The sequence below is a fragment of the Mycteria americana genome, chromosome 5 (genome assembly GCF_035582795.1).
Source record: "Mycteria americana isolate JAX WOST 10 ecotype Jacksonville Zoo and Gardens chromosome 5, USCA_MyAme_1.0, whole genome shotgun sequence".
NCBI classification, from domain to species: domain Eukaryota; kingdom Metazoa; phylum Chordata; class Aves; order Ciconiiformes; family Ciconiidae; genus Mycteria; species Mycteria americana.
In genome coordinates, this window is record NC_134369.1 from 68,032,220 (window position 1) to 68,056,845 (window position 24,626).

Below are 24,626 nucleotides of genomic sequence, written 5' to 3' on the forward strand. Positions count from 1 at the left end.
GTGGGAGTGCCTGCCGCCTCGCCGTGCCAAGCCACGGGGACAGAGCTGGGACCCTAAACAGACTCTGGAAGTCTAAAAGTCCAGATCCTTATAGCAACTGCAGGACTCGGGGAAAAAAGGCAGTTTGGAAAAACACCCGCGGTCTGCAAGGAGACGGCCTGGGCTGGGGACAGCAGAGCGAACACGTCGCTTTAGGCTGAAGACGCTGCCTGCAAGCACCCAGACAACTCGCTAGCACATGTAAAATTACGCTGTGAGTGTTTGGGGCATCACAAGTCAGCGACACCCCAACCCACATCGGCTTTGGAGCAGCGTGGATGATGGCCTTGCATCTCCCTGGCCACTTGGGTTTTGTTTCAAAGCAGCAAGGAACAAACATCAACCGGTGCTGAGCGAGGCTGCAGGAACCCAGAGCCCTCTTCCCCAAACCAGTCCTCACCCCCCAGCAAGCCCTGGCAAGACGCCAGGCTTCACTGCCCCAGGGTGACCGGGACAGCTGGATCACCACCTTGAGAGGACACATTTAGCATTCTCCTGTGTGATCATTAAGTTCCAGAGTTAACGCCCTGCAGGTAGGAGTGGTGTCACCCAAATTGCTGACCTGCAACTCATCCAGACGAGCCCACGTTGGAGAATGCTCGCGACTGTCCCCCTGCAACCCTCAGACTCAGAGCAGCGAGAGGGAAAGGCTGCAACTCAGGAGAGGAGCATCCCAACTTGTGGGCTCTGGATGTAAATCCTGGCATGTCCCCTACAGCCCACGACCCTCCAGGAAGCACACTTTGTAAAAGAAAGAGGTAAATAAGTGCATCACAGTATCTTCTAAGAAAGTGTCCGGCTGAACCCTGCTCGGAGATGCTGCAGGTGACATCTGGGTGACGTGAATCTTGATGTGTTTCCAGAGGACGATCCCAGGGCTGGAGGGGCTGGGAGGATGCAGGGGGCTAAGTCAACGCTAACTGGGGGTCCACAGAGGGAAGGTGCTAAATTGGGGCAGGGGAGAAGGAGGGGTCCTTTAGCCTGCCCTGGTACTCATGCGTCCCAAGAGGTACCCGTATGACCCTGCAGAGGAGGCGGGGGGCTCAGGGGACGCCTCGCAGTCTGGAAGGGACGGGATGCTGCATCCACGCTCGGGGTCAGCCAGGTGGGTCCTGCCAACCCTGTCGCTCCCAGGTCTCCCAGTGCAACCCACCAGTGTGCATCTGGGTTGGGGACAGTGGCTGTGTGCATGGGATGCCCTTGGCATCTCCCATGCTGGATTTCCCTATCTGGCTGGCACTGGGGGCCGGGACCCTGACTCCTGCAGCTCTACCTGGGTAGCACGGCTGCCTGCAGCCCCGGGCATGCGCAGGGTACGGCTTGCTCACCCCAACTCATGCAACCAAGGCCACAGCTAAAGCAACACCCCGGGTGATTCCTGCACCATCCTACGGCACTGGGCCCTCAGAGGTGTCAGGGTGAGCCCTGCCAGCACCGGCTGAGGCTGAGCCAAAGGAGAGAGAAAGGGTCCCAGCAGATATAAAGAGCTGCGCTGACCCCCACGTTTAACCCAGCTCCTCTTCGGCAGTGTGTCAGGGAGATCAAAGCCACCCTCCAGGCATCTGGCAGGCTTTGATCATGAGCTCTGCTCAGGCTCAAGGCTTCGTCTGTGGCCAGCCCCGGGTGTTCCTGCCTTCCCGGAGGGGAGCAGCATGCTCCCTCCTGGCTCGCAGCCCCCTGCTCGTCCCTCTGTCCTTGCTCCCCCACCCAGCCCTACCTTCCCTGTCACCCTGACAGTAGGGCAAAGAGGGGGAAAAAAAAAAAAAAGAAAAATGACGCTTTTCTTTTTCATTTTCCATGCTGCTCCCATCCTTAGGGCACTGGCCATGAACCTCAGCACCTTCAGCCTCTGAAAGCAGGAGTGAGGATGGAGGGGCTCTGAACTGCGCAGCCTTGCAGGAAATACAACTGTGTTTCCTACAGAAAACAGCACTATTTCTGTCTTGCCTGGCACGATGTTGACAAGAAAGTATTTCATAAAATTACATCTAAACACGACCCTTGTGGGACGGACAACCTGCAGCGTCGTGTTTCACCGTGGCCGCCCAGCACAGAAGGGTGTCTCGGGAGCAAGGTGGTAGCAGGCATCCATTAAAAAGCACAGGAGCTATCAGCTTCAGAGCAACCACAGCAGCTTGGTGCCCCAGCGGTATTGCACAATCAAAAGGGGTCTTAAAAAACCAGCCTGGTGGCTTTATACCGAAAGTTGCTGTTTGCCAACCCTCTCGCAGCCTCCCAGCCCGGGGCAAGATGAAATGCCCTTCCTGCCATAGAAAATGCCTCCGTTTTCCAGCTATATCTGTTGGTTTAACGGAGGATATCCTTAAATCCTTACATCAGGGGTTTCTGAACTGCTGGGACAAATTGCAAGCTACTGCCAACTCCAAATTATTGAGAGGTCCACAGACCCGAAAGGCTGAAAACAGCCAGGTCACAACTCTGTGGCTACAACACTCGTCGCCCTCTCGGGCGCGATGCTGGCCATGCCGCAGACTGTCACCGCTGCGCTGCTGCCCCGTAAGGGGTTCACAAGCGCCAAAGCACTGGGGAAATACTTACAGCAGCCATTGAATTCAGCTGATCGATATAAAACTCCGGCCAGCTGGTGGCTCCTTTATTTTCTTCCTGGTCCTGGATGGCGGGGGTGGAAAAAGTGAAACAAAGACAAGAGATTAGTAGAAATAGCATTGACATCCCCTGCCCTTCATGACCAACCACTTCTGAAGGGCTCTTGAACTCTCACATTACTTTATATCAATATAAGCTCGACTTTCTACATTCTGAGCTCACCAGCGACAGCTCCATCTATGGGAACATTACCTGACTTATTGAACTAGCGTATTTTATATACAATCTACATTACACCATCTGCCTGTGACCAAACTCTGCCCCAATGATATTGCATCAGTCTTGCGGTTATCAGCTTCGGAGAAACCACACTGAAATTTTACATCCAGATCTCTCTTGTACCGATGCTACAGTGCCCTTGAAGTTTTGGCTGCACAGCCTTGATGAATGTGCTTTGGGGAAAAAAAAGAGTCTCTTACAAGTAAGGAAGAGTGAATAAATGTGACACGAACTAGGCTCCACTCTTGGAGCAGGACCATGACTTACCAACATCCTAAGAGAGACTCCAGGCACAACAGACAACTCCTCCGGGGGCTTCATTAGTTGTTAGGAGGGAACATGCACCTGGCAATGTCCCCTGTTAAAGGATGTCACCCCTGGGCCCATGATCTATGACACTGAATGATGCAGAGCCTCATCTGGTCATCCTGGTCTACCATGCCCTGCATCTGGTGGGACTCACAAGGGGTTTTCAGTTTCTACCATGTTCTTGTAGGACATGACTGAAGAACCTCTGAGCCCAGCTCAGATAAATAACGCCGCATGTCCCCAGGGACTGCTTGGAGCAAGTAGGTAGATTTTGAGGGAATACTTCAAAATCAACTCTTTTCCCCACTCTATTTTCCTAAAAACTTATATCAAAAGAAGAAAAAGGATTCACAGCAGAAATGCCACACAGGTCTAGGCTGGAGTCAACCGATACTATGCAAATCCCAGACACCTTCCCTCAGTAACCATCTTCAGTTCACAGCCTGACTCGCTGCACGACTTTGCCCCTCCCTAACTTTAAGAGATGTTTGCAAAGGTCATCCCACACCGCAATCGCCTGCGACGGTGGGAGCTGGACGGCCTATCCTTCTGCCCGCACGTCCGTGCATGCAGACAGTTACAGGTCCTCTGGCTGATTTCAGCAAGCCCAAGGAGCAGAGTCCCAGATATCTACTGCGGTTCAAGAGGCATATGTGGGACATGTTTGTGCATCCAAACTTCCCAAGCTGCAGCTTGCCAAGATGAGAACACAGGGAGTCAGCGACAGGGAATTTGGACGGGACTCAGCTCCCCCACGGGCAGCGCAGCCCGTCCCCGCAGACCTGACCCTTCACTGTGCCTGGCTCCAGGATGGGGACAAAAGAAGTTTGAGAGCAACAAGGGACCTGGCAACCCCTGCCCTCTGCTTTAATACTTTGGGCTGTTCTCCCCTCCTTCTCCTGCCAAGAACTGAGGTTTTCAATGAAACACTTGATTCACCTGCCCTCCACATTTCTTTTTTTTTTTTAAGCAAGCGGGAATCAGCAGAGAACAAGACTTTTTCTGAGATGTTAGAAAAACCAACAAAAAATCTGTCCTACCCATGCTAGTGCCAAACCTAATACACCTGAAGGAGGTCCCACTGCCTACCTCTGCATGGGTGGACCTTTCATAGTCATGCTCTGACAATTAGTTTTTGCCAGCCACAAATAAAACCAGCCCATCCTGTTCAAATAGTGCTTAAAAAAAGAGAAATGCTCCTCTGCTGGCTGAGTGTGCAACACCCAGCCTGATGGGGAGAGACAGGGATGCCTGTGGCCTTTTCACAGCCAGGAAAAACGGGATGCGCTGGCTTCTCTCTGCTTTCCCCTCTCCCGAAAACTTGCCTCCAGCAAAGGCAAGAGGACGGAGGGACCGAGACCTCTTGCCGTCCGCTGGCAAATGGACTCGGTGAAGCAATCCTCTCCAAATAACCCGGGGACCATCCGGCTGCCCATCCTGCCGCATTTCTGGCCATGTCTGGGACCACGTGCAGGGACTGTCATCTGCCAGCATCAAGTCTGGCCACCCGAAGCCATGGCTAGCGGGAGGTTTCCGCCGTGGTGGGGGAAATCCAATGCCTTCCCAAGGGGCTGGGAAGAGGACACCCATTTGCAGCTGCCTGGTTGGTCAGAGCTTCCCACCGCTGGCTTGTGCGGAGAAGCACCTGCCGTGCCCGCAGGAATCCTGGCAGCCGGCACGTCCGCTCACATACAGCCTGCCGAAAGACATCCAGATTGTCAGAAAGATGCTCAGGAGCATGGAGAAAGTGTCTGGGGGGTTGAGAAACAGAGGTGTAATTTATATTTACAAGTTGAATGGAAAGGCACAAATTATACCACCACCTCTCGCAGAGCTAAAGGAAGGTCTTCGGCTTCTCCTGAGCGGGGTAGGAAAAGTAAACCGTCGTATTTTGCAAAGTATTTGTCACCCCAGAGAAACACACATGATTTCTGCAACCTGTGGGTTAGAGCCGTCAGTTTAACCCAGGTGGGACCACCAGCCCCCAGGAGCGAGGTAGGAGCAGGATTCGGGGGAACTGCCCGTGGCCAACCACCACGGGGACGCGGGGATGTGAGGTCAGGCTGCACCCGATGGCAGGTTCAATCTGCAGAGCATCGCTTGCATTATTTTCCTGCAACCAAAGGGCAGTTTCTCGGTGCTAGCCCTATTCACTGCTGCCCACCCATCCTGCTGGATGACCCCATGGTCCCTCAGTGGTGCCAAGCAGCCAGGGTGAGGCTCAGGCCACCTTCCTGCTCGGTGACGATCCCGTCTGACGCAGGCAGCCACGTCTTTCTAGTTTCTCAGCTCACACCACACACCTTCCTAAAGGACACTCCCATCTGCTCCTGTATGCAAAAGCACACCCCTCCCTGGTACACACAGCCATATACGGCACACCGCCTATATGCGCCAGAAACAGGAGAGCACGTACATGCGGCAAAGGCACTGAAGAAGAAGGGAGGGATGCCGGGGAGCCCGGAGCCCCGTGCCCGTCTGCCAACTCACCCCTCCGAGCCATCCTAGGCTCTGCCGCGGGAAGGCTCTGTACAAACCCTGCAAAGCCTGCAGGCAAAGGCTGCGATTTTCCCAGCTTCCCTGCCCCGCTTTAGAGTCTGGCACGCAAACGGTGCCCCAGGGGACGGCAGAGCCATGGCACCCACATGCACCTTGAACATGGTCCAAAAATGGACCAGCTCCTGTCACCTCCTGGCGCCGTCACTGGACGTCTTCCCCATCACTCCGGGGTATCATCAGCACCTCTTATAAGGAGCATCCCTCTCCCACCAGTGCTCCCAGCAGCAACGCCAGCTGGGAAGGGTGGTGAGGTCCCCACCACTGCACAGCACCAAGAGATGATGGGCCGTACCCAGCCGGGAGATTTGGGCAGGAAGCAAGACCCGTGCCGAGGACTGGGGTGGGAAGGCAGCAGGGCCGGCTCATCCCATATCCCAAGGCCTTTCCGCATGCTGCAAACACCTGCGAGGCGGGCAGGGATCCGGACCTGCTGCTCGTTTAAGGCTGAAAGGAAGCGGTGGAGCAAAAAAATAAAGGTCTCCGGGGGGCGGAGGGGAGGCTGAACAACAAAATTGGCTAAACTGCTCATTTATAATTAACATGCTGCATTATAAATATTTCCCTTTGCTCGGCTCCCTCGGGCTCTTGCATTTCCTCCCTGAAACCCCCAATTTAGAGAGCGCTCTCAATTAAGTGCAGCAGAACCTCATTAATTCAGATGAGCAGCCGGGCAGGCTTGTCGGAAAGCAGCTTCCCAGGCAAAGGGGGACTGCACAATAAAGCAGGCAAAGATCAGGGCACGGGCTTCCCTCAGCTCGCTGCAGGACATTGCCCAGTGGTAATTACTGTGGCTAATGGTCTACAGCACACTGATAAGTGTCCTTTAGTGCATTCGGTGGCGGTAAAGAAATCTCCTGACAAAGCGATGAGCCTGGAGGGAAGCGACTCACAAGGAGACTCAGAGCCAGGAGGAGGGAGGAACCTCTCCAGGCATCACGGTTTGAAAGGGTGAATATGTAAGATGGTTTCCCAGCACCCAAGGTGGGTTTTGGGGATGTGAGTTTTGCAGCCTGCCTTTGACGAGGGATGCCCAGACGCAGAGCCGAGTACCGCCAACGTCAGCTCTCCAGGATGCTCCATCACATCCTGCCCAGCTGGCACTGGGGAAACAAAAATCTCCCAGTTTCTTCTTCTCTTGGCTGCGTTTAGGTCTTCTCTGTGTTTGCTCTCGAAATGCATAGAAGTGAGGGCTGATGTGAACCCCGCTGACAGCCCGGTGCCGTGCTGTGGCTTACTACGAGCTGGTCTTTTAGAGGCAGGCTGATGGCTGTAATTGCACAGTGCAGGGATGGGTATCCCTTCTCATCTGTAACATTTGCATCAACGTCCCTCACTGTCCTCCGGGAAGCGGCCCCGACGTGCCACCACACACGTGCTCTGCTGTGAAAACTGGGAAACGCCAAAGTCGTGCAGCAAAGGGCAATCTTTGCCCCGTCCCCCACTTTGTTCCCACCCGCTCCTCCCAACGCCCACTTCTTCCTTCCAGGGATCTGGCAAAAATACAAATCACATCAGCTGCAGCCCTGGCGTCGCTGTGCCCTCTCCTCACCTCCGCCGTCCCTTCGCCCCCAGGCTCTGTGTGCAGGGCTGATGGATGCTGCCGCTCGGCCGCTTCACACCGCGGTGGCAGTGGCGGGGGGGTGTTGTGGTGTGAACCCGATGAACAAGCTCCATCCCCTCCGTCGGCACCGGGTGCCACGGGGAAAGCAGCGTCCAGTCACGATGCCTCATTAGCGGGAGCTTTTCCAAGCAAAGGTCACTGATCTGCCAGCTCCAGCCATCTCTTTGCTCTTCCCGGGGAGATTTCACACTCCCCAACCCTGCCACGTCTTGGTTACAAGCCTGACACTTCCACAGCCCGCGTGCCTCCCCCTTGGGGTGTCGGCAGCTCCCACAGCCAGAAGTGCCCTTGCTCTTCCCAGTGACCCTCCTCGGGACATCAGGCAGCAGCACAAAGGAGGTGGTGGCTCAGCCGGCGGTGGCATGAAAGCAGTTTGCAGGCTGGTCTCGGCCACATTTGGGCACCATTATTTACACCTGGAAGGTTCATCTCCATGAGCTCCTGCCCCTCTGACCTGCAGGAACGCAGCCGCTGGGAGCAATGCACCCTCCTGCTTGAAGCGTGTCCCCACGGCAACGGGGAGAAAGATGCCTGTGAAGCTCTTCTGTGCTTCGTTACAGCTGCTTTGCTTCCAAATCAAGCTTCTGGCAATGCCTTTCAGGTGCCCAGCCTGTGGGGGATGTCTGTTTGATCCAGCAGCCTCCTTCCCACACCTGCAGCCTGTGGTGGTGGTGATGGATCTGGAGCTGCTCTGCAATAACTGAGCCCCAGAGGGCAGCTGGCCAGGTTCCCCAACCGCCTGACGTCCAACACACCAGGTTAGATCCTTCAAGGTGAAACCAAGTCAGAAGGAAAGGGCTGGCTCGCAGCAGCCAGCTCCAAGCAAATCCTGGAGAGCCCTTTAGTGACAACACTTGTGACCGTGACAGTTCGCCTCCCTCTTGGCACCTCCTGCAAAGCTGGTCTGCCGCAGAACTTCACACCAGGAAAGCCACAGCGAGGGGTTAAAATAAAAATGCTCTTCAGTTGACACCTGCTGCAAAACCAGAAGCAACCCCCTTTGTTTTTATGCATCCTCCTGATTGCATTTTTATTTTGCACAGTGTTCCCCACCCCTCCTTGCTGCTCTATAACAGTGGAGCAAGGGAAAGCTGGCGGCAGCTGGCAGCCCACTGCGTTTCGGCAACCCCTCCTCCCTGCCTGCCGCGGATGATCCACCTGGATGGTGTTTGCCACGTCAAAAAAGAAGCAGACAGTGGTGTGGATGGGTTTTAAAGCCGACGGGTCTGCAGCCTGCATGGGAAGTTTAAATCCAGCCCAGCTCCCCTGACACGGCCAAGCCGTTGCCAGGCGTGCGGCAGCAGAGGTTTTGGCCCACCGTAGCCCTCCGGGTCTTCCTCATCCCTCCGGCCGCTCGGCTCCCCCAGGTATCCCTGCAACAAAAACTAGATGATGCAACTGAAGCCGTTTCCCCTGCCAAGGGCTCGTGGAGTGATGCTGCGAAGGGCTGTAATTTCATCGGATTCTCCCTGAGTTGGGTTCTCGGGGTCCAAACTGTCCATCCTAGACCACTCTGGTTTTCCGTATGCTAACAATTCCTATACCCTCTCTTCCACAAATACACACATGCCCTCATACACTTTTCCCAGGGTTTAAAAATTATGCTCCCCATAAGTAAATATAGCATGACCAGATGCCTTTCGTAGTCAGCTGGTTCATTGTTTGAAAAGCTTCGCTTTAAAATCCAAAAAGATTGCTAACAGATGCATTTTTTGGCTGGAGAGGGAGAAAAAGCTCGCTTAAACAAAAGTGTGTTGTGATTGGAACTAAAAAGGGAATTACCTTTAAAGATAAAAACTATAAACATTTCCTATTGAAAAATACCCCCAGCCATGCAAACAGCCCGTTTCTCTCGGCCAGCCTGAGAAAATGACATCTGAGATGATATTTCAACCTGCTGCTGCAATAACCGCAGGTATATCTGGATGCTCAGGGTCCATGAAAAGTTTCTCATCCATCCCAGGTGACCCAGGAGCATGGCAAAACACTGACCTATTTTTTGTTGCATGCCACCTTTGTCAGCTTTTGCTCTTAGTTCTGCTACTGCAGCTTTTTGCTTGACTTCTTAAAAAATAATTGCTGGTTTTTAAATGAAGGAAATAGATGGAAACACAAGCCCTGTGAATGAGCTGCAAGACTGATCTACAAGTGGAAGAGTGAGCTGGAAAGCGAAGCTCTCTGGAGGGAGCGGGTGGAAAGCACAGTTAGAGAGGAAAGAGGCCGTCTGGCTGGGAAAAATAGTATTACTGGAGAGCCATCACTCATTTCCCTATTTATCATATTTTTTCCCATTCTCCCCTGCAAACACACCATCGCTGCCTTCTCCTAATGCGAAGGGATCCTGGTTTTACATCTGATGCCTGAGGAAATTTTAGATGTAAGCTTTGCTTGCCGGGAACAGCTTAACACTGCTCACCCAGAGCTACGCACCCAGCGTTAGCGATGCCAACGGGTTTTCAACACGAGCTTAAAGAGCGCAGCATCGCTTGGCATCCCTGCAGGCCATTTTTCCCTACCCTTGCTTTACAGATGCTCAGAGAGCTCAGCTGAATCGAAAGGGAGGGGGGCAGAGTCAGACCCTGCCTTTGCCTGAGCTGGTTTTCACTACCAATCCCTTCCACCTGGTTATTTATGCTGAGCTTCTGCCTGAACACCCCTTATCCACCCATATTTTGAGGCTCATAAAAATTCCCTGGCGAGCTGCTTTAATAGCTTGACGTTATGTACGTCGGCTGGCAGGAGTCAAACCTCCTGTAATTAAGAGGTGCTGCAGAATAAGTGCAAAGTGTTAATTATTAACTCCCTTTGGAGGGTGGCCTCCTGAGAAAGGCCATCCTGAGTCACACTCTTCCACTGAAGCAAACCCGCAGGCAAATAAACGGTAAAGCTGGAAACCCTCCTGCTTCCTCCCTGCGCTTCCGAGCAATATCCTCTCCCGGAGAGCGGGGCCAGCAGGGAGTGAAGTATTTCGGGATGAAGTATGAAACGAGTCATCGTCCAGAAATACCACTTCTAAAAGCAGATTTCACCCCGCTGTTAATGCACCTCCACCTTCGCATTTCCCTGCTTTATTACAGCCGTAGAGGGGGCTGACGACTTCAAAGAAGGTCTCTCCAATAATCTTTAGATCTCTCTCCTGACCCAAGTGCTGCACGGCTGCTGGATTTAATGCAGCCTTCAGTTCCCATTTGGGTTGCTGCCGACAGACTCACCAGCCCCCATCACAAGATGATTTTTATCCCTCTGCCCCCAGCCAGAGCTTCACAGGGTGATGCAGGAGGGACGGAACCACGGGGAGTTCATCTAGCGCGTCGCCCTGCTCCGAGCAGGGTCAGGGCTGGGATCAGACCCGGCATCTCCGTGGATGGAGAATGAGGGAGGACAAAACCTCCACCCTGCCAAGCCGGTGCTGTGGGCTAGGATAAAAACAGCTGCTTGTGGGGCAGAGAAACCAGGATATGGAGCTGCAGGGCAGGGGGAAATATTCAAGGGAAGGAAATACGATGGTTTTCCCTTATTTCCTCTCGATGAGCACTGCCGAGGCCAGGTGCTGCCAAGTTCCTTGTCAGGACAACCCAGCGCAACAATGTCTCATTTTGGTCACCTTTTACCAAATCTTACCTATCACGGGAATACGTAAAACGTGCAACAGCTAGGATATGCTCTGCAGAGCTGAGTATGACTGGCGATGCCGATGGCAAAGCAGAAGTGCCAGAGATGGCACATGGCAGCAGGGAACACGCTGAAAGGACAGATATTCAGATTCTTTCTGTGCTGCACACACCTTTGCCGTCGATGGAGGCAGGGGAATGCCCTGGCCGCCCAGGCTATGGCCACAGCATGAGATATTTTGGAGCCTGGCAAAGCTGATTTTCAAGGAAACCCCCCAGGGGAAGGCTGGGCAGCGTTTCTGTCCGGCCTTGCGCTGCTCTTTCAAGGGGGAGCTTGTTGCAACTGGTCTCAAACTGGACTTTCAGACTCAAAGTTCAACCAAAGTTGTCTGACTCTCAGCAGCTTGTTTCCAACAGGAGCCAAAATCAGCAGCAGAGGAAAGAGCAAAAACTGCTCAGGGGACAATTTGGGATCCTTGGTAAGTCAGGCAGCTGCCTGTGATTGATATCTACCTTTGCCAGCCCCCTGGGACCCACCAGGCGAAACTGGGTGTTACCAGCATCTCAAGTGACGACTTGCTATTAAACACAGGCAGGCCAAAGGGTTTGGGCACGTCCTGGACTTCCCAAATCACCGCCGCTCAGCCTGCAGCCGAGGCAGGGAGGTAGGACCCCTGCCCTGCCTCCAGCTCCACTGCCCCAGCCAAAACCCAGCCATCGCTCTCAGCTGGAGAAGCCCAGCCCCCCTCCTCGACACCAGGCTACCCTGTAGGTGATTTGTCCTCATAAAAACATAGGTACCTGTGTAAGATTTACCACGAGCCGCTGGGATAGCTACCGATGTTTCTACTGTCTACTGGTCCTCATCACATAGGAGCAGGACTGCCTAGAGCCTGCTGTGCATAGAGACACGTTCTCCAGCCCACGTGATTCCTGGTTTCCTCCACTGCTGAAGCCTCCGTTGATATGGTCTCACTCATTTTTAATTAAAAAGCAGGAGAAAAGCATTCGTCTCTACCAGCACATCTCCTTCAGAGCAAGCGGTGGCACGTATGCTCTGCAGCTCGCCAAGATGAGATCACGAGTAGGGAAGGAGAATGGGAGCCAGGATCCGGCCTCGGATGGGCGCCTGATCCGAAGACCTCTGAGGATGCCACGAGATGCTTCTGTGGCTCCTTCCTTCAACACCCCCCGGGAGCAGGGAGTTTCTCAGCACGGTTTTTAAAAAACTGTGAGTGCAAGGAGGTGCTGGAATAGGAGAGAGGCACCATCAACCCCATCTAAACCCTTCCCTGGGAGATTAGATAGCACGTAATCTCCACTCAGAATAATAATTACGTGGCTTTGCTTGGTTTAAGTCTCCGTTGCCTCCTCTTATCCAGACACACCAGAGCACGGCTCCGCTTATCCGACAGGCAGTGACAAGCGAGCATCTCCTGCCCGTTTTCTTGTTGATTCAGAGCAGTGCCTGTAATTTGTTAACATCTCTTCTCCCCTCCGATTTAAATCTCGGGCACGGCAGGCCTCTGTCTAACAATAATACAGGGATTTCAGGGGTATTTATGAGAGGCTTAAAACTTAATCCTACATGAGCAAGGTAAGCCTGCTCTTGGCCTAAAATGCGGCTGGAAAATCTGGTGCCATTGCTACAGCAGGAGAAAAGAGGCATTAATGGCAGCGAGTGCCCTTTGAGCGGGGCCAGGCAACTGCCAGCACTGCCGAGCCAGCTCCTGCGGCCAGGTTAGGGACGCAGTGGTGAATTTGGGAACTGAATCACAGAATCATAGAATGCTTTGGGTTGGAAGGGACCTTTACGGGTCATCTAGTCCAACCCCCCTGCAAGAGCAGGGACATCTTCAACCAGATCAGGTTGCTCAGAGCCCCGTCCAACCTGACCTTGAATGTTTCCAGGGAGGGGGCATCTACCAGCTCTCTGGGCAACCTGTGCCAGTGCCTCATCACCCCCATCACAAAAATGTCTTCCTTATATCTAGTCTGAATCTTCTGTCTTTTAGTTTAAAACCATTACCCCTTGTTCTATCGCAACAGGCCCTGCTAAAAAGTTTGTCCCCATCTTTTATAAGCCCCCTTTAAGTACTGGAAGGCTGCTATAAGGTCTCCCTGGAGCCTCCTCTTCTCCAGGTTGAACAACCCCAATTCTCTCAGCCTGTCCTCATAGGAGAGGTCTTCCAGCCCTTGGATCATTTTTGTGGCCTCCTCTGGACCTGCTCCAACAGGTCCATGCCCCCAACTGGGAGCATTTCCCTCGCAGGCCTTGGTGTTCTTCTGCCTGCTTGTGAGATTGAGGATTTTTGTCCCATTTCTCCCCAAGGTGTTATGTCCTTGTAGGATCTCTGCTTTGGCCAAGGCTGGGAGGGAAAATGAGTCCCAGCACAGATAGCTGGGGGTAACTCCTGTGCCAACGTACAGGGGCAAAGGTGTTCAGTTTACTGGGGAAAAAAAGAGTGATTTTGGCCACCTTGCAGGTGGCCAGCCTGCGGTACCCCACACCACTTGGGCGGCCCGTCCCCAGGAGCAAAAGCAAATGAACCGAGGGAGAAAGGTGGCGAGGCAGTCTGCTCCATCCCGACGGACTGTGAGAGCCGGCACCAGCATCGCTGCATGCCGCAACTGTGAACCTGCCCACAGGCACCACAGGCTTTGCCCACCCAGGCATCGATTTACCAGCAGGAATACAAACAAACCTCAATTCTTGACCTCTGTCTAAAGGGTGACGCAACCAAACTCAGACGTCAATGTATCTCGGTATTGGGAAGATGTCTGTGCATGTTTTCAGCTTAAGAAACACGGCCGCGAGGGCAGCGTTGCAGAGGGGACATGTCATGCCGGGAGCTTGGCAGACAGATCAGCGACTCACATCAACCCTCGTCTCGTATCAGCGGTATCTCAGTTACACCCATGAGCCCAGAGCCCTTCATTGACCCAGTGCTGACACAGCTTCACCCTAAAAGCAAGCTCCGCACCACCGGGCCAAATCTCTCGCAAGCTGCGCTGCGGGGGCACGGCTTCCCCAGTGGCACTTTCCATTTGTACGGTCCTCCGGGAAATGCTGGTGGAAGGACAAAAATGATGCCCAAGCCTGTTTCATGCAGGAAACTGGAAACCCAGGGGAGGGGGAGGCTTTCGGGCAGGCTGTAATCAGGCCCCCAGACATTGGCAGAAAAGAGCGTGGCCACGAGAGATGGTGAGCGGAGCAGCCCCTTGCCACCACAATGCCAACCTCAGTGGCCACGGAGCTCCATGTGGCCCTGCTTGTGGTGGCAGGGATGAGCATGGGGTGGGGGACACCCGTGCGGAGTGCGGGGACACCTCCTCCAGTCTGAACAGGCTCGGGAAGAAGGGCTTTGCATTTTGGAGACTGAAGACCTTGCTTCCCCAGGGCCAACCCAGGGAATAGATGCATTTCTGCGACACTCCAAATACCACTCGGCATCCCAAGAGAGCTGTGTCCCTCCCCACATCTCCTCCCCACCCTGCATGGGAGGGAAGGGGCTCAGCCCCCGACCACAGCGCGGACGGGTCTCTTACTTTCTTCTTGCTGCAGTAGATCTGCCACTTCTTCTCCGCCGGCAGCGCGAACATGGCCTCTCTGTGCTTGTCCGTGAGGTCAAGTTCATCCTGGAGAAGGGAAAAAAACCCCACAAAACATGCAACATGAGTACACGAACGGGTGACGGCACAGGCACAACCCCCCAGATAAGTGGTGTAAATCAATGTGGGGCCACACCCCGGCGCAGCGGTGGTCCCGCAGCATCGCCCCGTGACTATCGATTTGTCAGGGCAATGATGCTAATTCTCATCCTGCTGTGGCTGACCTCCCCCTGACTCCTGGGCTACAGCTGACTGCCGGGAGGACAGGGCTGCAGACCTCTCTGCCTCCTTCCTCCTGGACGTGGCCTTCATTGCTTTTAAAGGCAGCGAGCGTTTTAGAAAAGACACCCATGAAGCCGGCACAGCTGCCTGCAGGATAGCCTCGCACAGAGGACTGAGAGCTCCGGATGATAGAACACATCTAAGATATGTACAGCGAAGAAAAATTCAATTAGGGCCTTTCTTTTTTACCACCTCAGATAACTGCTTCACCACTGAACACCCCGAGTGGTTCAGCCCATTTCCATCGCTGACACCCTCATATCGTTGAAAATTGGGGGTTTTTTTTGGCTTTTGGTTTGTTTTCCTATAACTAAAATTAGGAAGCGCTTTTCCTAATATCTACAGTTCATGAAGAGGTACATCCTCTCCATCAAAACTGGACTACGTATTGCCTGGCAGAGATAAAGCTGTTTACTGACTGAAACCTTTATTGGTTTATCCGATTTTATTTTAAAGGACACATCCATTTTTGACTTGGAGGCTCGGTTAGCAGCGTGCCCTCAGCCGGGATGCCCGAGTATTATCAAAGCCTCATCGCTTCCTGGTGCTAGATGTAGGTCAAAGCTTTTATCAGAGAACTAACTAAATAAAACATTCAGGCAGGGCTGGGAGGCTCGTTGCTAAAGCCAACATTGATCTTACATCCATGGATGTCTCTAAAAATCACCACTGCTGATGACAACCCTCATGCTGGAGGGGTATTGGTGTAGTGGTGGGAGCACTGTAGATGCTCTAGAAGGTCACAGGAGAGCCCTGCCGTGGCCTCCAGCCAACTCATCCCACCCAGCCAGTGGGTTTAATTAAGAGGATCCCCATTAAAAATTACACACTTAATTCCAGCAACTAAAAAAGGAAAAAAAAACACCCATAAAAATCATACAGAGACGCATTAAAGTTTCCCTGCCTGAATAATAACACTTATCAACTAAAGTCCCTGGTACCCCATTTGGCAAAGGCTGAACAAGATGCCTACGGGGAAAGACGGGTCCCTGCATTAGCAAGCCCACAGGCCACAAAGAAATTCAGCTGATCTAAGTAAAGCTCATATTGCACTCAGTAGCCAAGGAAGGGAGCCTTCAGCTATCTTGTAACCCAAACCCAAGGGCCCTCGCGCACAACACGCAGCGACGGAGGGCTGCGGGCGGTCCTGAACATCTCAGGGAGGCTTACACATCCACTTCAGGTATTAATTTCACTTCCCGATGAAATTACTCCTCAAAAGGAAAGGTGTCATGGAGCTTTTTCCGTTACGTACGCATGGAGGAGCTTTGCCTCTTCCTTGACTTTTTCCCCTCATATCGACTGACTCTTCAAACTACCGTCCTACACAGAGCTGACATTGGTGGAGATCTGGAAGCAGACTTGCAAGACACCCTTACAACAGAAGTAAGCGTGCTGCTGTGACAGAGGCTTGGAAAAAAGTGAGGACAGAGAAAACCTGAGCCCAATCTGAGATACCTCTCCTCCCCGTGTGCCCAGGGAGGAGAACCTGGCTTAGGGACTCCTCCAATGAACGCCGCTTTCAAACCTCCCCGTGCCCCTACAATTTGGGAGGTCAGGGATTCATATCCAGCAACCGATCTCCTTCCCAGCTTTGGGCAAGGCTTGTCAGCTTTCCACGTCTTGTGCACGTGAAAAACAGAAATTGCACTTGATGTCCTTCTCCTTTTGTGTCTCCTCAAGCTACAAGCTGGTCAGACACCCAAGCTCTGCTTCAGATCCAGTTCTGCAGGTCTAAAGGTGGCCAACAGGATGACACCTGACAGAGGGACTCGGCTGAAATTCAGCTCGTTGGAAAAGTACATCTGGGAGTGTGGGAGAGGACGAGGGTCTCCTGGTAATTATTTACCTCTGCAGTGAGGATTTGAGTGAGTGCAGAAAAATGCTTCCACTGCGACACCGCGTCCCTGCCACGGGGATCTGAGATCCAGGCATGAAAGCACCAGCACGCACATCTGTACTTGGGTTCTTAGAAAAATATTTATTGAAACTTTCAAAATACCCATACCCTAAAAATACAACTTGTGTAAACGCGAAGATTTATTAACCAAGAAAAAAAATCTAAACAGAGCTGAAGCCTAAGCAGGAGCAAGAAGGAATAAAGCAGAAGAACATATTAGGTGCTGGTACATGACAATGTGCAAACACATCCAAAAAAGGTGCAGAAATGCTTCTGAGCCCCACACAGCACGTTTCCTTGTGCTCCGGCTCTAGCATGTTCAGTCATCGCAGCCCTACATCACTCAGCAACACCTACCTAATGATATCTTGCAGATACCATGGGAGAGGTGTTTAAATAAATACTACGTGGCACCCAGTGAATATGAAAATCCTCATAATCAAACAGCGACTAACCACTGTTAGTCCGAGCTGTAACAGTGACTTAACCATGAAGAGTCAGGTCTTTGCTGGTTTTATGTGCGTGGGGATTCCGGCACCCACCTCCAGCCCTTCGTTTACGCTTACTGATGGGTATCTCGGTATTCCTTGGCCCCAAGCAGGCTGCTCATAAACTGCCCTTCAAACTCCAAAAGATCAAGAGGGGACAGGAACATCAGCCATTTCCCGTTGACTCACAGAGCACTGTACAAACACAGTTCGGACAGAGCCTTTTGCAATTGCGTGGCAGAGTCATAACGTGGCAGAGAAGCCATGCACAACCTCAAACCCATATGCGCCTTCAATTAATCATCACGAGCTTGATAATTAGGTGATTCTAACTGGCAATTAATTTTATAGGCCATTTGCAAGCCATGCACTCCTGCTACAGCGTGCGATGTTGGCGGTTGCTGAAGAGTGAGAAGATAAGCAGTGAGACAGTGCCCCTCACCCCTCACTTCAGCCTCACCTTTCCCAGCTCTGCCACTTCCACCTGGCTGCCTCCCACGGCAGGATCTGCCAACTTTGCTATTTTAAATATTTTTTTGGAATTGGGTCAAAGGCACGTAAAATAACAGTCTCATTTTGCTACCAAAAGGAAGTCTCTGCCCAGAGTGTTTTTACTGGAAAGAGGCTCCTCTTAAATATTTATCCCGTACAGTTAAACTATTCACCTTTAGATCAGGAAAACACATTTCAACATTAAATCTTCATTTGAACATGATTTAAAAAAAACACTCATAGGGGAGATTTGATTCTCAGCATGTATTTGCTATTTCTAGGAGGTAAAATACTTCCGTGCGGCTTGCTTTCCTGATGGCTCTCTGCTCAAGCCAAGCAAATCTCCTCCTCTCTCCGAGCACAGCGAAGGTGATCCTACGCCATTCTCCTAAAGCTACCTTAGAAACATGTGGCTCAGCTCAGCTCGCTGTGAGCAGGATCCCATGGGCCAAACAAGTTTTCATTCTTCCTTACACCTTTGCCTTGGAGGCACTCGGGCTGGGAGATGTTCCCATGGTCCCTACCTCCCCGAGCTGGCAATTGTATGAGGAACCCAGGCCACCAGAGGTCTTCTGGTCCAACCCCCTGATCAAGCAGGGCCACCTAGAGCCATTGCCCAGGACAATGTCCAGACAGCTTTTGAGTATCCCCAAGGAGGGAGACTCTACCACCTCTCTGGTTTGCAGTCAAGGTAGTCTCCAACCACCTTCTGCAGGCAAAGCCAGATCAAGCAGAAAAGTGAGGCACTACTTCTGGAAGAAATGTTTGACCCTCCCAGCAGAGAAGGCATCAAGTCCAGCCCCAGGCTGACATCATGATGGCGCAGTGCTTCAGTGCAAGCTCCTGTCCCTGCTGCTTCACCCATGCCATGGTGGACGTTTTAATGAGCATCTTCCATGGGCTGAGAGCCATGGGCTTTAAGGGGAGCGGCGGCAGGAAGCCAGCAGGATGCTGCAAACCTCTGCCCTCAGAAACAAGCTCCAGGATGGGCTCTCAGAGCTGGACAAGCTCACTTGCTGCCCACCCATGAGTAACACCCCAGCACGACCATCACCGGTTCTTCCCCTACAGCTCACAGGTCCTGCGGGCCACCAAAAATTCTGCAAGAAGTAGCTGGGGAGTAGAGATTAAATAAGGGATGATTCCCTTTGCAGGCATCTGCACCTCCAGAATATCTTCAGAGGGGGTAGGAAAAAAGATGAAAAACATGAGACTAATGCACCTTTCTGGCTGATAAATTGTGTAACCATAATACAAGGAGGTGACAGGGGAAAATAAGGAGGTTATCCATTGTCATAATTGAAATAAAAATTAATTAAAATTTGCTGGCTTGTTCTGGGTTTATATACACATACGTATGTGTGCATATATATATATATATATATATGCACACATACATACACACATACAGAAAGACATCACTGGATGAATAAATGACCAACATAATAAAGAGCAAGTGAATTTACTCCTGATGGATGGATGCACAGAGTTTAGAAACTTCTGTAAGGGACACCAGTGAGACTACAGCATGTGAAGGTAAGGTCTCCTGCATCCTCAAATAAAGCATAAGAGATCCAAGACTGCTCAAAAAAGAGAAAGAAAAAAATAGAAAGAAAGAAAGAAAGAAACAAGCGGGAACTTTTTGGCGGTATTTGGCATTAACTGGTACAGCATGGGAATTGAAAAATAAATAAATAATGGCCTGTTGAAGCCTGCATCAGCTTCCTTTCTCAGGAGGCATATCGCTTTTTTACTCTCTTCCAGGCATTCTTCTCCAAGTTCATCAATTTGATTTATCCCAGAATGCTGTACTGTCAAGGGAAACGGCAATCAGCATTTTTCCCCCTGTACCTCACCTAATCTTCTTCCGCTGCGCGAAGGCGCTGCCCGCGTGGCCAGCTGGGCGGCTGCCTGCCCGCGACTGCCAGCCCCGACTGCGATCTGCGCCGGACCTAAACCTCCCCCTCAGAATCGAGCTTACTTAGCTCATTATTTTCTTTTTAAGCTGTCTTCCTGAAGAAACAGACTTGTTAATCAGTGGCTGTTACAGTGCAAACAGCAACCGCCTTCACACGCGTCCTGCACCGCAGGAGGAGCTCCTCTACTTGCAACATTTATTTAGGCAATTACAATTCTCAACGTATGCAGATTCATCTTAGTTTTGTGCGTTTTTTTTTTTAAATAGGAAGGTAGTGAATGAAGTCTTCTATTTTTAGTATTAGTAATAAAAATACCTCCTCCCTAGCACACGTCTTTTCAGCCATAGGACCCTGAGAACTTAAAAACAACCTCCCAGACAAACCGGTCCCAGCCAATACTATCACTATGTATTTGTAATTTACCCATGACAACCTGCAGCTGGAATTACAGAACATGAACACAATGCAACTATTTATATTTATTAATGAATAAGCGTAACGGATAGAAGATATTATTAATTTTGCCTTTATCACGTAATGAATTTTTTTAATAAAGGAAATTGCCCACAGCAAGGGAATTAGCAGCAGCGACAAGGAACAATGTGTAAGCACTTTGAAGTGCTTACACCTAGTTGACCTCTTCCCACATTGAATTTTTAGTCCCTGACTGGAAGAGGAAAGACCCAAATCCACCCTGCTCTGCAGTTTTCAGTTATTGACCTGAACGCATTGGACAGACGTAAATAAAATATGTATTCTTTTCTTCTTCTGCAGGAAAGATTATGGCCATCAATAGCTGATTTAGCTCCTCAATAAACTCTAGCGCAGCTGGTTCATGTTCCCATCAGTTCAAACACCTGAGGCAGACAGCATGTACTGCTTTAATATTATTTCATTTAATTAATTAATTTAATAGGCTAAAGGGTTTTAAAGGTGTTCATATTCCAGTACTAATGTCTTTTAAAAGAGAAGTATCTACTTAGGTTTCTCAGTCTCTTTTGTTGTCATATATATCTATAACCACATATATACATCTTTTAAATTTATTGAGCTTGGCCTTCTGTGACCTTTTCACCGACATCATCTGGAAAACCTTTCTCCCATTTTAATTAACACAGGGTACTTCTACAGCCTGAGTTATTGATCTACGCAGTTTTACCCTGAAGGGCACTCTCAGATCTAGAAGCCCTGCAGGTGGATCACCAGTGTGCTTTTTCCACCCTGAAACCCTGAAAACAAAAACCCTGAAAACAAAATAAATAAACAAACAAAACAAAACAAATAAACCCTGAAAACAAAAAAATAAGACGTATCGGCCCATTATTTACTACTGTGATCGCTAAAATGGATTAAATTCAAGTCAACCACAGCTGGGCATGACTGCCTTTGGCAGGTGCACCTCCTACCATAATAAAGCACAGAGCTGGCAAATAAATAATAAGAAGGTTTCAGATGTGGATTTCCCACCTATTTATGGACGCAAAGAAGCAGCTCCCTTTTCAATCACTTTTTAGTTGCCACCTTCACTGCTGGTATCCCTGAGAGCTACTGAAGTTGGAAGTCAAACCAACGGTTCAAGTGTGGCCTCAGACGTTCCCCTGCCTGATGTGGATGCTCACTTAGGAAAGCTGTGCATGGTTGGTCTGGGGCTAAACTGCTCCAAGGTTTCCCCAGCTAAGGCCCTAGGAAGGGCATTGAAAAGGGGCTAGATGGGACCTAGTGGCTGCAAAGCCCCGCGCCAGCTCGATACAGAAAGCTTCCCAAGATTTATTGCTCTGCGTGTGGGACCCTAAGGATGTGGCTGAGGGGAGCAGGAGCCAGCTACAGCCTGATGCTGATGGCAACGTAAGATGGAAGTGGGTTCCTTGCATACCTGTGGCTTGGGTGGGACAAGTGGTCCTCATTTCTGCACAACCATGGCTTTGGTCACACGCGGCAGCCTAAGGTCATTTTTAAGAACTCGAGCAAGTGCAAAGCAGAGTCACCCTGCGAGGAGGCAATTTCTGACCGAGGTTTGACATCCAGCAAGATGCCTAGCGCAAGCAGGCATCAGATGGGCTTACAGATGTTAGGCGTTGTTGGGGAAGGGAAGCTGATCCCCGTAAATAACAATATTGATTTGAACACTGGAGCTGATGGGAATTAGGACCACTGGGTACCCAGGCAGGATCCTGCCTGCGGGGCTGCAGAAAGCCCTGGCTGCCAAAAGCCAACCTTGGTGATGCTCGCACGCCGAGGAACGCCCAGACTCTGCCAGCGACAGATACTACAGCAGTATGAACGGCTTTCATTTGCATCTGCAAATGGATACGAGGCAGGCATGGGCTATTCCCAGCAGGAATGCTTCCTGCTGAGGTTGGTGATGAAGCACAACCCACGTCCTGCTCAATCCTGCCTGTAACTCCAGCAACACCACCCAACCACTGCGCAATCAGGAAGGAGAAGACCACTGCTGGAGCAGATGCCCCATCCAATGAGGCCAGTACCCTCCGTGGTGACCTGTGCCAGAAACACTTGGAGCCAGTGCAAGCCAAAAACTTAAATGCCCCAATTAAGGTCACCAACGCGTTACCGAATGAGCAGCCCAGGTATCTCCCAGGGATGTGGCCTCCTCTTTTACGAAGTGCAAAGTGGAAAGCATTTAGCAGGTTGACCATATAATTTTTCACTTCAGCTGTACTTCTGGAAACAGAGGGGTTTCTTATGCGCTCTCTGCCTTCAGCTGGGGTTCATATTGTGCTGTAACACGGCTCCTTTGTAAAATTACAGGTCAGGAACAGCATGGTTTTTGGGCAAGCCACCACGCTAGTTTGTAGCTGTAACAGATATTGCAATTCCATGAATGCTTCAGCTGAAATATAGCGTTCCTCGGTGGATTACTTCATTCAGGTCCGTGGACCATGTGTAGGCAGAAAATCCTTATTTTCTCACCGAGTAGGCATGCGACTTCTATATCAGATGCTTACCTACCAAAACATACGTTTAAGAGATTATCTGTGAGGGTGTAATGCCATGAGGTGATGAAAACAAGCGCTGTGAGCAGCGGGCTGGGACGAGAGCGTGGCAGGTCCAGGCTGTTTGCACCTAATGAGCGGAACCTGGGCAGCCTGGTAAGAGTGTCCACGTGGTTCTCTGCAGAGTGAATTTAAAAGCAGACGTTACCGAACCACTTGGTTTTCTTCCTTAAAAGCAATTCATAAGCACAAGGGAGCTTGGTCTTCGGAGATGGTGGTGGGACGGGGTCAGGAGCCCCGTGCTGCATGTCTGGCCCTGGATACACTCTGCAGAAAGGGGTGTTTTGCCCAGGACACAAGGGCTATGCAATCGTATTTTTCTGGGTACCAACTGCATGCTTTTCTTTGCAGATATAGGGGAAAATGGCTTCAGCCACCGTTCAGTGGTTCCCAAAATCCTGAAATCCTTAATGCTGCAAAGACCAGGCAGCAAAAAATGACAGCTGACCTGCAAGCATGAAATGCAAAGCTTGGCTTTGCAGCTGATCCCTCAGCTGTTACTTAAAAGCCGTGTTGTTTTGCAAGGCCCAAACCCTCATACTTTCTCCTTATTGGATTAGAAACGGGGAGAAAAGCACATTACTTAAGTTCCTAAGTAAAACTGAATATCGCTAGCAATGAGTTCTCAACCCCGTGCTGCTATTAACGCATAACAGCGCTCACACTGACCGCACCACCGCCTTCTCCTCGCGTTGGGGTTGTCCTCTGCTCCCCGTTCGAGCAGCATATAAAATAGAAATCATCCCAGCAGGCCGAGAGGGTGGGAAGGCAAGGCTCTGTGGGACATCTACACGTGGAGCATCTTACCCAAGCACCCCACATCGTGAGCCACAGACCGATCGCCCACCACGAAGCATTTCAAAGGCGACACAGAATTAATCTCTGTGACGGGGGATGCTATCTCCTAACAGATAGCATCCAAAGAGCGGCTCTGATGAAATGCATTAGTTGCCCCCAGTACAGCAAAAACAAATGCTGTGATAAATCTTGTAAGCTGCCAGAAACCTTTTTTTTGTTCCCCAGGCTCCTGAGTTTCCACTACTTCATAAAGCAGCAGGGAGGGATGGAGCGGCCTTCCACGTTGCAGGAGACCATGTGTGAATATCTCCCCTCCAGCAGATCCCAATGAAGGCAGTCACTGACACTGTGCAATGTCAGCGGGCAAGGGTCTGCACCCATCCTGAGCCCAGGGGGCTGGGGACACCGCACAGCCACCAGCCACCGCCTCCTGGCGTCACCTCCCCAGGTCTCTAAGACCTGCTGGCTGCTGGAGTCTGGGCGGAGGGACCCGGGGAAGGTTATCTGCTCTGGTTTCATAGGCTAAAATGGGCTGCTGCACATCACGGGCGGGATGCAGGGCTAGACAGCGGCTGCTCTAATTTCTTCCGCATCACCACCGACAAGTTGGAGGTGAAAAGTCTGAGAAGCCCCATTGGTACCAGTAGCTGGAATTTCCTCAAAGCTCAGGTATTTGGGAGGACAAGCCTCGATGCTGGGGCAGCATCTCCTCTGAGCCCTCCCCTCCACCGGCAGGGACACAGGCTGGGAGCGAGATGTGGGACCAGGGAGAGGCAGCACCTCATGCTCCAGGGGCAAGCAAAGCCACACCGGACCCAGCAGCTCCTCCGACCATCCAGGTGGTCTGAGGAGTTGCTGGAGCATCACTCTCGTACTGCCGGGACCAAGACGCCGCTGCGACCTGCCCCACTGGGAAGAGAGCCAGCAAGGGGTCCTGGGTCGTGCTGGGGCTCCCACTGCCCTCTCCGGACCAAGCCGTGCAATCCCCCCGTGCCTCCACCCCCCACCCGGCGCACGTCCCACGGGGCTGATGCACACCACCACACACAGAGCGTTTCATTACAAACCTCAGAGTGACAAGGAGTGTTAAGCAGATATAAAGGACATCAGTCATTTACCCATCTGGTGGAAAGTC

The 24,626-nt window shown here is 51.5% G+C and overlaps 1 protein-coding gene across 1 annotated transcript in view; it reads right to left on the reverse strand.

Annotated features, from left to right (window-relative positions):
- Window positions 1-24,626, reverse strand: part of DAAM1 (dishevelled associated activator of morphogenesis 1) — a 98,017-nt gene that overhangs the window by 31,379 nt on the left and 42,012 nt on the right. The window contains exons 4-5 of the mRNA XM_075503822.1: window positions 14,536-14,625; window positions 2,599-2,670 (exon numbers count right to left, since the gene is read on the reverse strand). Coding sequence (XP_075359937.1) covers window positions 2,599-2,670; window positions 14,536-14,625 — 162 coding nt within the window. The remainder of the gene's footprint in view (window positions 1-2,598; window positions 2,671-14,535; window positions 14,626-24,626) is intronic.